The 16,506-nt window shown below is 40.1% G+C and overlaps 1 protein-coding gene across 1 annotated transcript in view; it reads right to left on the bottom strand.

Moving 5' to 3' along the window:
• Positions 1-16,506, bottom strand: part of LOC311042948 (H-2 class II histocompatibility antigen, E-S beta chain-like) — a 107,646-nt gene that overhangs the window by 58,330 nt on the left and 32,810 nt on the right. Inside the window, exons 5-8 of the mRNA XM_084054057.1 lie at positions 14,562-14,834; positions 13,237-13,453; positions 12,617-12,684; positions 11,434-11,547 (exon numbers count right to left, since the gene is read on the bottom strand). Of these exons, the coding sequence (XP_083910183.1) occupies positions 11,434-11,547; positions 12,617-12,684; positions 13,237-13,453; positions 14,562-14,834 (672 nt within the window). The remainder of the gene's footprint in view (positions 1-11,433; positions 11,548-12,616; positions 12,685-13,236; positions 13,454-14,561; positions 14,835-16,506) is intronic.

Here is a 16,506-nt window from a genome sequence, read left to right as displayed (position 1 = left end):
AGTAGCGGCAGTGGCTCAGGGGGTAGAGAGGCCGGATGGGAACCGTGAGGTTCCCAGTTCGATCCCGGGCTCCCCCAGAGTTAGTGTCAAAGTGTCCTTGAGCAAGACACCTTGAGCAAGACAATGTCTAGTCTAGTCGCCGAGATGAGAAGTCGCATGAAGACGCGCTCTCCGCGCTCCCGCTTGGAGACGCGCTCTCATGGCAACATATTTGCCAGTTTTTCACTGGATATACTCTTCATTTTCATCCTTTCGTGGACGACGGATTCATTCCTTGAATATCCACAAAATCTACACCTGATGGAAACAGAAAAGGGTAATCCACGGGAAATGAAAAACGAAAAACACTCGGACTTCTACCTACTCGACGACACTACAGAATCAAAACATCTGGGGTTTGCGGCTGGAGCTCTCCATATGCTCCTAGGCATGGACTCGACTAGAAAGTACGCGCCCCCGACAGGACGCATGGACCGAAGATTTTTAATCATCCTTTTTCTTCTCCTGTCGGGTGATATCCACGTTAATCCAGGCCCAGTTACCACCAGGCAAACTTCTGCCCGTCTGGCGAGAGAGGCAAACTTGGCCAACGAAGCTAGCGCTGCTAACGTTGCTATCGTTGCCAGCGACAACGTCCCACAACAACAACAACTCCACGCCGCTAGCTCTCGGTCCCAACAAGCCAACGCACCCTCGGACCACTACGACACCGCAGCCGTACTCGACGCACCACGACGCGCGACGGAGAGACGCTGCGCAACGGAAGAAACCTATCCACGGACACATCTGGCGTTTCCAGGCGGCACACGGACCAGGTTGGACCCCCGTGGACACAGACGAAGGCCCCCCTCAACCCCCCATCCCCCCATCCCCCAAGCCCCACAGCTGGTTGCTTACAAACAAGAACCAGACGATGCCCAACCCCCCACCCCCCCCAACCCCCACAGATGGCCGCGTACAGCGAAACAGAGGCTTTGATGGACGCTAACACCTCAACACCCCCCTCCCCCCCCGACACTGCTCCTCTCTGTGGACTCTCAGTGGACAGACATCTTTTCATTGAACAAATGAAAAAATCGTTTGGCGTTGGCTTGCACATGATACACCTCAATGTGAATTCCCTTGTAGGAGACAAGCTAACACAAATCAAGCAGATGTTTTATGATGGTAAGGTTGACATTTTAACTTTCTCTGAAACGAAACTTGATCATACGATAGATGATACTGATATTGAGATTGAAAACTACAAACTTTTCAGAAAAGATAGGAACAGAAACGGGGGCGGCGTATGCATGTATGTACATAAAGACAATGTCTGCATCCTTCGCGAAGACCTGAATGATGCAGACATTGAAGCTGTGTGGGTCGAGATCATTTTTGAAAATGCTAAACCTGTGCTAGTCGGTACCATATACAGACCTCCTAACCAGGCTGATTTCTATGATAGACTTGATGAATGTTTAGCTAAAGTGGACAATGAGGAGACAGTACTTCTTGGTGACTTTAACACTGACATGCTCCGTAAGGAAGCGTCAGTGTTTAAGTCATTCAGGGGGTTTTGTAATCGGCACTCACTCCACCAGCTGATCACTCAGCCCACAAGGCTGTGTGTTTCCACTCAAACTATCATAGATCTCATTCTAACAACGGACAAGGACAAAATCCTCAATAGTGGTGTTTCTACCTGTGGCTTATCTGATCATAACATGATCTTCTGCACCAGAAAGAAACGTAAACCTAAGACCGGTTACCACCAAACAGTCACGATCAGAGACCTCAAAAACTACAAGAGTGAGGACTTAGATCACAGACTGGAGGAACAGGATTGGTCCGACGTACTAAACAGCACACAGGTAGACGAATCTTGGCTTGGTTTCAAAACCAATTTCATTCAAATTTTGGACAGTGTGGCTCCCATGAAAACCATCAGGGTCAAAACCCGCTCGGTTCCATGGATGAATTCGGATATCCTTGCTACCATGAAAGTCAGAGACAAAAAGTGTTCTGACTATCATAAAAGTAGGATCAAACTTGCCAAAAGCTTCAATAAAGGTCTCGAATCCCACGTAGCGAAACTCAAAAAAGAGAAAAACATGCTAAGAAACAAGGTGAATGGCATGCTGTTGTTAGCAGAAAAAAACTACCTCGATGGCAAAATTGAGGAAAATCAAAACAAACCACGTGAGCTCTGGAAGCTATTCAACAACCTACTAGGCTGCAGCAAGAAATTGAAAACCAGGTTTACAAACATAAACCTCAAGGTGAATGACACTCTCATTTCATCCAAACGGGAAGTGAGTAAAATCCTCAACATATTCTTCACGACCGTGGCCTCAGAGTTAGTTGAAAAACTACCCCCTCACTCTGGGAGTCATGGTGGAGAGTATGTTGATTCATTTTACGATAAACAGGGTGTACGCAAAGATGATTTTAAACTCTCCCCTGTGTCAACAGATGAGGTGTTTAAAAAATTGAGTGCACTCCAACAACACAGAGCCACAGGTCCCGACAACATCCCCGCTAAATTTCTAAAAGACTCAGCCGCCTCCATTGCCCCAATCATTACCCACATAATAAACCTCTCCATCATACAGGGACGGGTCCCTAACGACTTCAAAAAAGCAAGAGTGACCCCTCTGTACAAAAAAGGAAACCAATTAGACCCTGGCAACTACCGCCCTATTTCTATTCTTAGCTCCATCTCGAAAGTCATGGAAAAAATAGTCTATGAACAGGTTGATAAGTACCTTGCCGAAAAAAATCTAATTTACGAATTCCAATCTGGTTTCAGAACAAACCACTCCACTGACACATGCCTTCTCTATTTGAACGACTCTATCAAACAAGATGTCGACAAGGGCAAATATTGCGGCATGGTCATGCTGGACCTCCAGAAGGCTTTTGACACCGTTAATCACCCAATTATGATCAATAAGCTCAAAGCAATAGGCTTTGATGACACGTCGGTGAACTGGATGAGATCCTACCTGGAAGGGAGGGAGCAAGTGGTGGAAGTAAACGGCACCCAGTCCCCTCCCCTCCCAGTGACTTGTGGTGTTCCTCAAGGAAGCATACTAGGACCACTACTGTTCCTGATATATGTGAATGATATGTCCTCAGCTTGCGACTGCAAACTGTTCCTGTTCGCAGATGACTCGGCTCTGCTGGTCTCGGACAGGGACAGGCTGCAGGTTGAGAAAACTCTCAGCACTGAACTCAACAAGATCTGCATCTGGCTCTCCGACAACAAACTCTCATTACACCTGGGTAAAACTGAATCCATCCTCTTTGGGTCCAACCCTAACCTTAGAAAGGCTGAGAGTTTCACGATCAAAGTGGGTGAAAATGTTATCACAAGAAAGGAGGAAATTACCTACCTGGGTTCCATCTTGGAGGCAAACCTCTCAGGTGACAAAAACGCTGAAAAGACGATCAAAAAGGTCCACAAAATAACACGGAGGATGTGGAGGCTTGTTCGTAAAGTCAGTAAGAATACTCTGAAGATTCTTGTAGGGGCCCTCATACAAGGTCATTATGATTATGCATGCACTTCATGGTATCACAACACCTCCAAGGCCCTAAAAACAAGGCTCCAAACATCCCAAAACAAACTTGTAAGGCTACTTCTTGGCCTCAATTTCAAAACCCATCTAACCCATGCCCATTTTGCTAGGCTTGGATGGCTTAGGGTTGAGGACAGAGTACAGCAACTTGCTATGGGCCTGGTCTTTAAGATACACCACAACATTGGGATCCCCCTGTATTTGTCAAAATACTTCCAAAATGTTAATCAAGTCCATGATCATAACACCAGAGGCAGCTCCACAAACCATGTTCAACCCAGATTTGGCACAACAAAGGGAATGAACTCTTTCTCATGCTATTCATCTAAAATGTGGAATGCCCTACCTAAAGGAGTAAAGGAGTGTAAAACCCTACTTACTTTCAAAAATGCCCTAAAGATACACCTTCAGGAGGCTGCAATTCAAAAATGGCCCCTGTCCAAGTCCTAACCTACCCCATGTCCTAACCTAACCTACCCCCCCCCCCTCTCTTTCTTTTTTGTACATATTTTTCACCCTTCATACTTCATACCAGTAACCTGTAAACTGATTGTATGACATTCTGTATAGTAGTGTGTATAACTGTCTGTCTCTTATATGTCAACATGATTTGTGTGCATGGGGATCTCATCTTAAACAAGCTACGTGCTTAACTGAGCTATCCAGTTTAGTAGACCTTGTATTGCGAATTTGTACTTCCATGTACTGTTATGTACTGCCATGTACTGTTCTCATGTCTTACTAAATAAAGTACATCAATCAATCAATCAATCAATCAAACCCCTAATCCAGATTAGCAGGTTGGTGTCTTGCATGGTTTCCTCCTCCATCGGTGTATGAATGTGTGTGTGAATGGGTGAATGTAACGAACAATCTATGTAAAAAGCTTTGGATAAAAGAGCTTTATAAATGCACCATTTTACCATTATTTACCTTTTACCATTTAGCCAAAGAAATGTAAAAATGACATGGATGCGTCCCGGTCTTAATGGGTTAATTAAAAACAATGCAATGGTGAAAGGTTCTACAGAGGATATTCTGCTGACCGGCTGATAGGAGGGGGGTCATGGGGTCGTTGCTATGACCACAGCATGGTGTCAGTGATACTGGACACCATCACCATGACCAGACACCTGGGCTGTAGGAGGTTAACCCATTAAGACTAGGGACGCATCATGTGTGTCATTTATAGATTCCTTTGGCTTTTAAAAAATAGCAGATATACAAGCTCATAGCGCGGCACCGAGTGCCGCGCTATGAGCTTGTATATCTGCAAGCTCATAGCGCTTGTATATCAGGCCAAGGACCTCCCAAAATGAGAAAAAAAAAACATCTGTAAATATTTTGTTCCAGGGACTCCCAGAAGCAAAGATTTGAGTTAAAATGTATTCAAATATTTGGCTATTTTCAAATAGCCTACGTATATGGCTGAAGAGGTTAATGTATGTTTATGTTAATAATGATTTTTGTGGAGTAAAAGTACAAGTATTGAAAACTGGAAATACTCCAGTAAAGTAAAAATACCTCGAAAGGGTGCTTAAGTACAGTAATGTAGTACATGTAATTGTTTACTTTCCACCAATGTCACTGATTACTGGTTCAGCAGATCAGAGCATGACTCTGATGCCCTCTGCTGGCAGTCCCAGGTAAGGTCAACATGGAGGCTCATAATCACACTAGACATATCAGTGACTTTTCTGTCAGACTAATAATTATTCCACAGACTCAGACCCATAAACTATATTATTTCCCTCTCTGTTAAAAAAAAAGGCCTGATCTTTATCTTTGTAATTCATGTGTTCCAAGCTGTGTCTTGGATTAAGTGGGGCTGTCCCAATCTAAATTAAATTATAACCCATGTCTAAAATAATTGTTAATTGGTTTCTTTCTGGTCTGTTTCTGGCCTTGTGAGGAACACACACTTTGTCCTCGTCGTCAGGTCACATTGATTTGATCCATTCAATTATTTATTAGTCAGAAATAGGGATGCACCGATATATCAGCCACATATCGGTATTGGGCGATATTTGCCACTATCGGTCAACATCGGTATCGGCAAAAAAATAAAAGTTAAAGTTGCAGGCGTTAGGAGGCAATTATGTTGTGTTTCTGCAGATTATTATTAACAGTTATTTTTAAATAATGAAGATTTACGGTATTTGTTTCCCTGGCACAAAAGGGGGAAATAATAACGGAGGATGCATTCATCTCCCCTTGTGGTCTCCTCCTCCTGATAGATGTTTTTTCAGGACACTTTTTGAAAGAAACCTGTGATTCACATCCTTAGTTTAATGCAGGGGTCTTCAACAGGGGGTCCGGGACCCCTAGGGGGTCCTTAGAGCTACTACATGGGGGTCCGCAAAATCTTTGTGTGATATGATTTTTTTCTTGTACATTAACCACTTGAACCCTAGCATCCCTTTTCTGAGGAGAACTTTAGCCAAAAATAGCAGATCTACAAGCTCACAACGCCTCGCAGCGCGAGGTGTTGTGAGCTTGTAGATCAGCTATTTTTGGCAAAGAGATATAGGTGTAGAGGGAAAACGGAGCAGACCAAGTAAAAAGAAAACTTTAATCTGAAGCACAATTTTATACAATATAGAGTAGGGGGTCCCTGCTTTATCTCTCTCTCAGCTTAGGGGGTCCTTGGCCTGAAAACGTTGAAGACCCCTGGTTTAATGGATGATGTCAGGTTATTCCACATTGTGGAGGCAGAGTAGTAGAATGACAAATGTCCCATATTTGTTCTAAATGTGGTACTTTACCTACATTTTGACTCAAGTACTTTTACTCAAGTTCATGTTGAATTCCAGACTTCTACTTGTAACAGTAACATTAAGTAAACATGGGATTTGAGTGGCTGACAAAAGTGCAATTTTAAGAGTTTTGAGCATATTTAGATTAACGTGATAATATCGTTAAGCACAATTATGTTGGCCTAAGAAAAGGTGACATGAAACTGTGTCACTATAGTCACCTGTAACCATTTGATTGGTGTTTTGGGGTCATGTAGTGTACATTTAGTTAGGCTACTACTGTCAGGTAAAAAAACGATATATATATTTTTTCCACATTTTTCTCCCCAATTTAGTCCCCACACACAGTGTGTGTTGTCTCTGCTGTTGTTTCCTACTGACCCAACTGCCAGTGAGGAGCCCCCACCGGAAGGACGTAGGGCCTTCGTCCTACTCCCGGAATTTCATTTGTCATAATGGTTACAAATACTGTCTAATGAAGTAAATGCAAATCCCCCCTCTCTCTCTCTCTCTCTCTCTCTCTCTCTCTCTCTCTCTCTCTCTCTCTCTCTCTCTCTCTCTCTCTCTCTCTCTCTCTCAATAGGCTTTATTGGCATGAAATGTGACAAGTGTTGCCAAAGCACAATTACAATTGTGCTTTACTGTGAATTTCTCTCTCTCTCTCATAGTAAAGCATAGTGACTGTGATGTGGTGTAAATGTCACTTTGAATAAGAATAAGTGAATATTGTAAATGTTGGAGCTGTAACATAATCACAACGTGGTCCTTTATCAAAGACAGGAAATGCTCTCATACTGTAGTGTGGAATTATTGGAATTATAGAGAGAGGTGCACTCAGTGGAACGCAAATATATGTCTGTCTGACACCGTCTGTCTGTCTGTCTGTCTGTCTGTCTGTCTGTCTGTCTGTCTGTGTGTCTCTCTCTCTCTCTCTCTCTCTCTCTCTCTCTCTCTCTCTCTCTCTCTCTCTCTCTCTCTCTGTCTGTCTGTGTCTGTAGGACAAAATGTAAATAGTTGAGCATAGAGCTTTGATGTAAGATCTGTTAGATCTACACAGCTAGTCTACATGAGTTTTCAGTATATTAACCCATTAAGACCTGAGACCGATTCTACAACATGTAATGTCTTCTAAATCCTAACAATTTTCTGAAAAAAATATTGTTGCTATATATCAATGGAACTTTTTCATGCAAGGACTCCCAAAATTAGTCCTATATGTATTTGGCCATCTCAACATATTTTGTAATAAGGATCCCCAAAGGCAAAGACTTGAGTCAAAAATGTTCCCTTTAAATAAATATATATATTCAAATATTTGCAGTGTTCAAGATGTTACAAAAATAGCAGATCTACAAGCTCTCCGCGCTATGAGCTTGTATATCTGCTATTTTTGAATGGCTAAAGTATACAATATGGATCCAGTGGTTACACAGATGCGTTCCCGATTTGAATGAATTAAAGAGCTGTAGAGACAGGGCGTCCGCTGTTACTGAACAAACACGCTATTACTATATCAGAATATAGAGCTATTTAACACTTATTTTAGCAAAATATGACTTAAATCACCTTTAAATCTAAACATCTCCCTTTTAACTCACACTGACACTACCGATAAACATTAACAAGACAGACTGTAAATACTTCACACATGTTTAACTATCTATGTAGAAAATAACTCACCATTCTATTTAAAAACTAGAAGCTGAATCCTTCAAGTAGTAAATAGCAATGAAGCAGTGGTGATAAGTAACATTTACCCTATAACACTAACGTTGAAAATAGTCACACCATCACTAACGACGGCTAGATTTTACCCAATATAATAAATTCCATCAACATATACTAAAGTAGAACAATACGTGGCAAATGTAGATACTCCTCTTTAATATTTCAAACGTCTAATTTCTCTCAATTGGGTCTTGAGCTAAAAAGGTTTGGTAACCGCTGTGTTAGATCATTGATGGTCATTTAAACTCATTTTATACACTTTATATCAGTTGAAGTTCTTTGTGCTCCAGAGGTCAATCCTCAAACTCTTCCTTTGATGATCTGAAGCAAAGGACCAGCGTGTGTGTGTGTGTGTGTGTGTGTGTGTGTGTGTGTGTGTGTGTGTGTGTGTGTGTGTGTGTGTGTGTGTGTGTGTGTGTGTGTGTGTGTGTGTGTGTGTGTGTGTGTGTGTGTGTGTGTGTGTGTGTGTGTGTGTGTGTGCGCGTGCGCGCGCGCATGCGGTTGTGTGATGGAGGTGGGGAGGTCAAACCATCAATAGTTAAAGCCATGTTTGAGGAAGTCATCATTCGGTGAAGAAGAACTTTCTGGATTTTCCAAAGTCATACTGTAGCTGTTTTCAACTTGGTGTCCCTATTTATGGCATGTTATATAGGCTAAAATGTCCAAAAACGTTATCGGAAAAGAAACAGTACTTCACAATTAAAAAAATAGCTATACAGTACATGCTCACAATAGTGTCACATCGCAACAGCCAAACTGAGGGACTTTATGTAAAAAAGCTAGTCATGGTTCACATGACACTTGTCTGTCACAAGCGTCATGGCGGAATTTCTGGTTTTGGCACTTTCTCCATTTACAACCCGTACATGTATAGAGTGTTTGTTCAGTAACAGTGTTAAATAGCTCTATATTGTGATAGTAATCATTGTTATTGAGTATTTATTCAGTAAGAGTGTTAAATAGCTATATATTGTGATAGTAATCATTACTATAGAGTGTTTGTTCAGTAACAGTGTTAAATAGATCTATATTATGATAGTAATCATTGTTATTGAGTATTTATTCAGTAAGAGTGTTAAATAGCTATATATTGTGATAGTAATCATTACTATAGAGTGTTTGTTCAGTAACAGTGTTAAATAGCTCTATATTGTGAATGGGCACTCTCTCTTGATTGGCTGAAATTGGCAACCCACCTGCAGTGAAATGTAAGAGAACATGAGGCACAATGATGTTTTCTCATTCCTTTATTGATATTGTGACATTCCATTCAAACCAAGCAAATTCAAGCCAAAATCTAACATCTGAACTTCAAACCATTCATGATCAGGGGTCCAGATCCCAGGGGGGAAGGAACGGATAGAAACACAACAGTGGAGCTGAAAAACGGAAAAATAAATCACCTCAGACCACCCTAGAGGACCAGGTCCACCCATTACCTCAGACCACCCTAGAGGGTTTAGGTCCACCCATCACCTCAGACCACCCTAGAGGACCAGGTCCACCCATCACCTCAGACCACCCTAGAGGGTTTAGGTCCACCCATCACAGGGAAATAGTGATGTCATGATGATCCTAACACATTAATTATCACACATTATAAATGATTACATAATAATAAATGACTTATGGTCAATTATAAAATAATAAAACCTTTTTCACAAACATGGTTGACTGACTTCCATTCAGATGGATATCAATATTAATGTTATGAAGAACTCTGATTGTGTGTCTGATCATTTATTTAATGTTTCAATATAGTGTAGAACTGAAATATTATGTTTGTGTTTTCTGAAGACAGAAACTATACAAAGTAATTTGATGAACCGCCCACACTAATTGGGACTCCCTCTTCCTATCGCCTAAACCCTGACCTTTAACCTCACATAAACTATGTCTATAAACCTAACTTTAACCCTAACCTTAACCTCACCTCAAAACCACTTTGACCTGGGCGAAACAAAGTAATTATCGTTAGCCTTAGCTAGCCAATTAGCATTTTTAATTGTTTAAAGGACACATTAGTGAAAAAGGTTGATGATGTCATCATTGTGCTGCTGTTATGAGTATTTAAAAGCTGAATGGACACACATGTATTTCCTCCTCTCTCCACCAGGGATGACTCTCTGCTTCTCTGAAAACACACCCAGGTGTTCTGTGAAAAGACAAGAAACCATTAAGAATCAGAATGTATTAACTGTGTGAACATGTTAACACTTTAGAATAACCTTCCCTTATAATAGTAAATGAATCATTCCCAAATTATTAGTTAATGTGTTATTCATAACTTGTTAAATGTGTGTTAATGGTTAAAGATTTAATGATTTAAAACTATGCTATAAATGGTTAATAGATCATGAACAAGTTATTAGTAAAGTTAGGGTTAAGGTTAGGTTTATAGACATAGTTTATGTGAGGTTAAAGGTCAGGGTTTAGGCACCACCTGGGCGACACACCAAAGGAAGAGGGAGTCCCAATTAGTGTGGGCGGTTCATCAAACTGATGAAAACACACACAAACCCCCCCCCCCTCACAGTGTTGTCTGATACAACAAATCATTTGATTATTACATTTGATTATTAGATTCATTAACATAATAAATTAAGTAGAAGACACATGATAATGTAAATTCACGCGACCGGGATGGTTTACCAGGCTAGTTGTTTCACTTCTTACACAAGCATGTTGTTTTGTGTGTGTTTTCTACTTTTATACACTTTTATACATAAACTAAAAGAAAAAAGTTCAGTAAAAAGAAAGAGGAAGTGAACCTGGGTGTGTGGAAGGAGTCTAAAGACCATCATTGGTTGTCGGCACCAGAATACGACCTGATAGAAGAAGAGAGACAGTTAAAGCAGACACACAAATAAATCATATGTACTGTATTGTGTTTACTCTAAATGTAACACTGATGTATTAAAGCTAAATGTGACAACATAGAACACACTTTGACCTCTAACTAGGTTATCTAAATTGGTCTAAACCGGTTAAGGTTCTAAACCAATATAAACCAGTTTAGGTTGTGGCTTTACATGTTTGTTTGTTTGTTTGTTTGCATTTCTGTGAGGGTTCCACATGTCAAAGCAAAGCAAAGCAAAGCAAAGTTTGTTGTTTACCCAGGGTGTTGGACTAAGTGCGGAACTTATTTACAGCCAGACCCTGCATGGAAGCCTTGCTCAAGGGCTATTCAGCGGTGATTCATGATTGATGTGATGAATTGGGGAATCGAACTAGGGACCTTCCGGTATCAAGGCCGCCCCTCTAACCACTAGGCCACCGCTGCCACTGTCATGTGATCCTCTGTTGATCTGACCTCATTTGTTACACTGGTAGTATAATAATTAATGAAACATGTTAAAAACATGTTAATCAAACATGCTAATCACCTCGTTTCTTCCACTGGAAGTAGATGAATCCAGACAGGAACAAGACCAGACCCAGAACCAGACCTGATGCTCCCATGGCCACCTTGTTCTTCACTGACTCTGGCATGGAGAAATCTGACAATACAATGATGTCATATTTTATTATATTATATTATATTATATTATATTATATTATATTATATCATATCATATATCATATTATTACAGTAGATTAAAACACCTTGTTCTTCACTGACTCAGACATGGAGTCATCTGACAATAAGCTACAACAACCAAACACAATAAACAATAAACAGACGACACAGTCATTGTGAGTCTGTTCAGTAATAATGAGTCCAACCCTATTGGTCCAGTCCTTGAGGAGTTTGTCACCTGATGTGACATGTCCTTCTTAGAGCTAAATACATCCAAAACAAAGGATATGATGATAGATTTTACAAGACATGAATCAACCTTTTACTATGATGATTATAAACCAGGCTGTGGAATGTGCAGAAAGTATCTTGGGACAGAGTCATAGACTCAGAACTGTGAGGCAGTTTGTAAAAAAGAACATCAGCGCTTGTTCTGTCTTAGAAAACTGTCTTGTTTTCACATTGATATAACCATGATGACTCTTTGATATACTTTTATCAAATCAATCTGGTCTTTTATCAGATTTTATCAAATCAATCTGGTCTTTTATCAGCTTTTATCAAATCAATCTGGTCTTTAATCTTTTTTTATCAAATCAATAAGCTCATAGCGCGACACCGAGTGCCACGCTATGAGCATGTAGATCTGCTATTTTTGAAAAATCTTGAACATTTGTGCAAATGTTTGAATATAATTTATATATATTTTGTTTTTATACAACATTTTTTAAATCAAACATTTTCTTCTGGAACAACATATTTTGATGGGGATCAGCGGCCAAAAACATATCAATTTGGGGGTCCTTGACAAGAAAAAGTTTGAGCACTACTGATATATTTTTTCAGAAAAATTAAGACATATGTTGAGAGACATTTTACAGTTACAAATATTTGCTTTAAAAATACATATATTCAAAGATTTGCACAAATGTTCACGATTTGTCAAAAATAGCAGATCTACAAGCTCATAGTGCGGCACTCGGTGCCGCGCTATGAGCTTTTATATCTGCTATTTTGACAGTAGATTACACTAGATTACAGTAACTGACCCCAGTCCATCTTGATAGGCGCGGTCAGGCTGGGATGTTCCACCATGCATGTGATCTTCTCTCCTGATCTGTAATACACACACACACACACACACACACACACACACACACACACACACACACACACACACACACACACACACACACACACACACACAGTACTAGTACCCAATCTACACGCTGAAACGACATATTGATCCGTTGACCTTTGTTAATATTTTGTTTGACTTTGTTTGTGTAGGAGCATGAATGCCCCGCTGGGCTCTCCTCCGCTCTAGTGTTTATTTTGTATTCCACTATTCCCTCCCCATTGCAGAAACAATTGGAAGGCAAGAGGTAGAAGAAACTTAATAACGAGATAAGCACGTTATAGCGTATTCCCGTGTGTGTGACTTAATATTAGCCTACCAGTTAATGGGCCATTTTCAGCAAGAGAGTAACACTTGTTTTATTTTTAAATAATATATGTATAGGTGTCTATTAGGTGTGTCTTTATCTGTATAGGTGTCTGTTAGGTGTGTACCTGGGTGTGTACTCCAGGTAGGAGTGGTACTGGTAGTACCAGTAGAGGTGTCTATTAGGTGTGTATTTCTATGTATAGGTGTCTGTTAGGTGTGTACCTGGGTGTGTACTCCAGGTAGGAGTGGTACTGGTAGTACCAGTCTCCATCAGACAGCTCAGCGGTAGAGAAGAGACCAGAGGTCAAAGGTTCTTGACCTATCCACCAGGTCACCAGGATTACTTTAGGATAGAAGTCGTAGCTGCTGCACCTCAGCATGTGAGTGTGTTCACCACGACGAGGGGGAGTCACTGACTTCAGTCTCACTTTGGGCTCCACTGGATAAATAAGATTATTATTATTATTATTATTATTATTACATTTATTAATATATACCAGTCATTTGAACATGTCATTATCATTAATAATTGTATATTATCCAAATGAGATCCAAATGATCTAGAAAGCTTCAACAGGCTTACAACCCCTCCCGCTCACTCAGATCAGCTAACACAGGGAAGCTGTCAGAATCTTCTCTAAAACACCCTGGACAACGCTCCTCACGTCCTAGACTCTTCTCCCTTCTGGCTCCCAAACGGTGGAACAAACTCCCCATTGCAGTTAGAGCTGCAGACTCACTCCCAATCTACCACCATAATCTGCAGACTGTAGCACTAGACCTAGCCTTGAACTAGAACTAGAGCTTCTTTAGTTTTTGTCTGTTTAGTTTTTGATGACCGGCGGTCTCTCCAATAAGACACTCAAAGAGTCTCCTCTGAGTCTCCTACCAGAGACATTAGCATATTTCCAAATTAATCAATGATTTTTTTGGCTCAGGAATGCGACAAAAACTAAAACATCTTCATGAATTCAAGGCTTCATGGGGTGTAATTGATAGAAAATAAGTCATTTTTGGGGTGAACTATCCCTTTAAGTGTTTACACCATTAAGACCTGAGGCCGATTTTACAAATGTCTTCTAAATCCAGTTTAGAACCAGTTTTTTTAGATCCAGTTTACGCCCATCTCAAAATACTTTGTTCCAGGGACCCCCAGAAGCAAAGATTTGAGTTAAAAATGTTAGCTTGAAAATAATATAAATATATGAATTTACACACATTTTCTTGATTTAAAAAAAAAAATAGCAGATCTACAAGCTCATAGCGCGGCACTCGGTGCCGCGCTATGAGCTTGTATATCTGCTATTTTTTAATAGCCAAAGTGTAAAATAATGCTTTTTAGCTCACATCAAAATGTGACACAGATGCTTCTTCAGATCTTAATGGGTTAAGAGGATCTGAAATGTTTCTCAGCAGATTAAGTAATGTTTTATAATCATTATCAGATCAATATTAACACCATTAATCATCTCTGAATAGAATCATGTGATTTCATGTTATAGTTTATGAGGTGATGAGTGTTGAGTGCTGCTCTGAGATCAGCTCACCTCTCTTGTTCAGAACAGAGGAGTAGTCGGTCTCAATGCTGGGTTTGCAGAATGCCTCTCGGTTTGCTCTCATCTCAGCCAGTACTCCAGGATCTTTATTGAGGCGCTCTGCCTGCTTCACACCAAACTCAGTGTATCCAACATACTGATCTACTCTACTGTCCCACCTGGTGATCTCATCACCATCGAAATTACCTGACTGTATGTACTGTATGTCCTTCAGCTCACTGGAGTTAAACACACAGCGGGAAGCCTGATAGAACACATATCCATCTGGAAATAGACAATTAAAAATGTCATTAATGTTCAGTTTTATTATCATCTGTATAATATCAACACTAGGCTAACTGCCCCCTATCGGCCCAATATGTCACTACATAAAGTCTAAAATAGGTTCAGAATGTGAAATATAGCATTAAAATGTTTTGAATGTATATTGAATATCTTAAATACAATGAGATTGAACTACCAGTTAAGTTTTTTGTTTGTCCAGTTGTCTGTCTGTCTGTCTGTCTGTCTGTCTGTCTGTCTGTCTGTCTGTCTGTCTGTCTGTCTGTCTGTCTGTCAGACCCCATCATGTATTTCCAGGATAACCCCTTTTTTATAACTACTATATATAGGCTATTTGAAAATAGAAGATCTACAAGCTCATAGCGCGGCACCGAGTGCCGCGCTACGAGCTTGTAGATCTGCTATGTTCAAACATTTTAGTACTTTTGGTACTTTAAGTACATTTTGATTTACTTTTACTCAAGTCATTCTTGAATTCAGGACTTTTACTTGTAACAGAGTACTTCTAGATTGCAGCATTGATTATTTTACTTAAGTAAAACATTTGAGTACTTTTCCCATCAGTGACTCTAGTCAGCAAACAAGGTAAATAGTCACATATAGAGAGTAGAGAGAACAATGAAGAGCCTCAAAGAAACTATAGGATACCAGGTCAATCAATATTACAATTTTGGGGGGTCTCCAGTTCAAATAGGATTATTTTGGGGGGTCCCATCCAGTTGAAATAGGATTATTATTTTAACCCCCCCCCCCAGTGTTTGGCCACACCCACAGATTCAAACCAACCCCCTGAGGTGATAGGCCACGCCCACCCCCAGCCGACAGCAGATCTACAAGCTCATGAGCTTTTTTTGTACTGATCAATAAATGAAACAACCATAAAGTAACACACTCTACCATCCTTCAGTGGTGGAAAAAGTACTCAAATGTTTTACTTAAAAGTATCAAAAATTTAAATATAGAGAAATACTCTGTTACAATTAAACGTCCGGAATTCAAAATGTACTTGAGTAAAAGTACAAAGGTATTTGCATCAAAATGTACTTAAAGTACAAAAAGTAAAAATACTCATTATACAAAATGTCCATTTCAAGTCTTGAAAAGTATACAAATCTTTTGAAAATAGCAGATATACAAGTTCACAATGCATCAAATCGTGATTAGTGACGCATTGTGAGCTTGTAGATTGGCTATTTTCAAATGGCCAATAGACGGGTTTCCGAGCGACGTCATCACAGAGCAGAATGCGCAATCTGCGCATGCCTGGGGGTGGAAGGCGCGTTCGAAAATACAGCCCTGAGCGGCAGTGAGCGCACTGGCCAATACAAACTAATAGGCGAGTGTGCTCCGGTGCGTAATTTCCAAACGCACCCATAGGCTTCCCCCCGCAGCTGCGCGGTCATATTCCTCTCAATGTTTACTAACAGGAAACCTGTCTATAGGGCTGAAGTGGTTACTGTATGTTTTGTAATAATAATCAAAATCTACAAAGTAACTAGTAACTAAAGTTTTCAAATAATTGTGTGGAGTAAAAGTACAATACTAAAAGTACAATACAAGTACATACTAATGCATAGATTTGTTAAATAAAATAAAAATAAAGCACCTTGAGCACATATTCATGTTTACTAGAAATACATATTATTTAGAAAAT

The sequence above is a fragment of the Gymnoscopelus microlampas genome, assembly GCF_963454915.1.
Source record: "Gymnoscopelus microlampas genome assembly, chromosome: 4".
Taxonomy (NCBI): Eukaryota; Metazoa; Chordata; class Actinopteri; order Myctophiformes; family Myctophidae; genus Gymnoscopelus; species Gymnoscopelus microlampas.
This window is presented reverse-complemented; position numbering and strand designations above follow the sequence as displayed.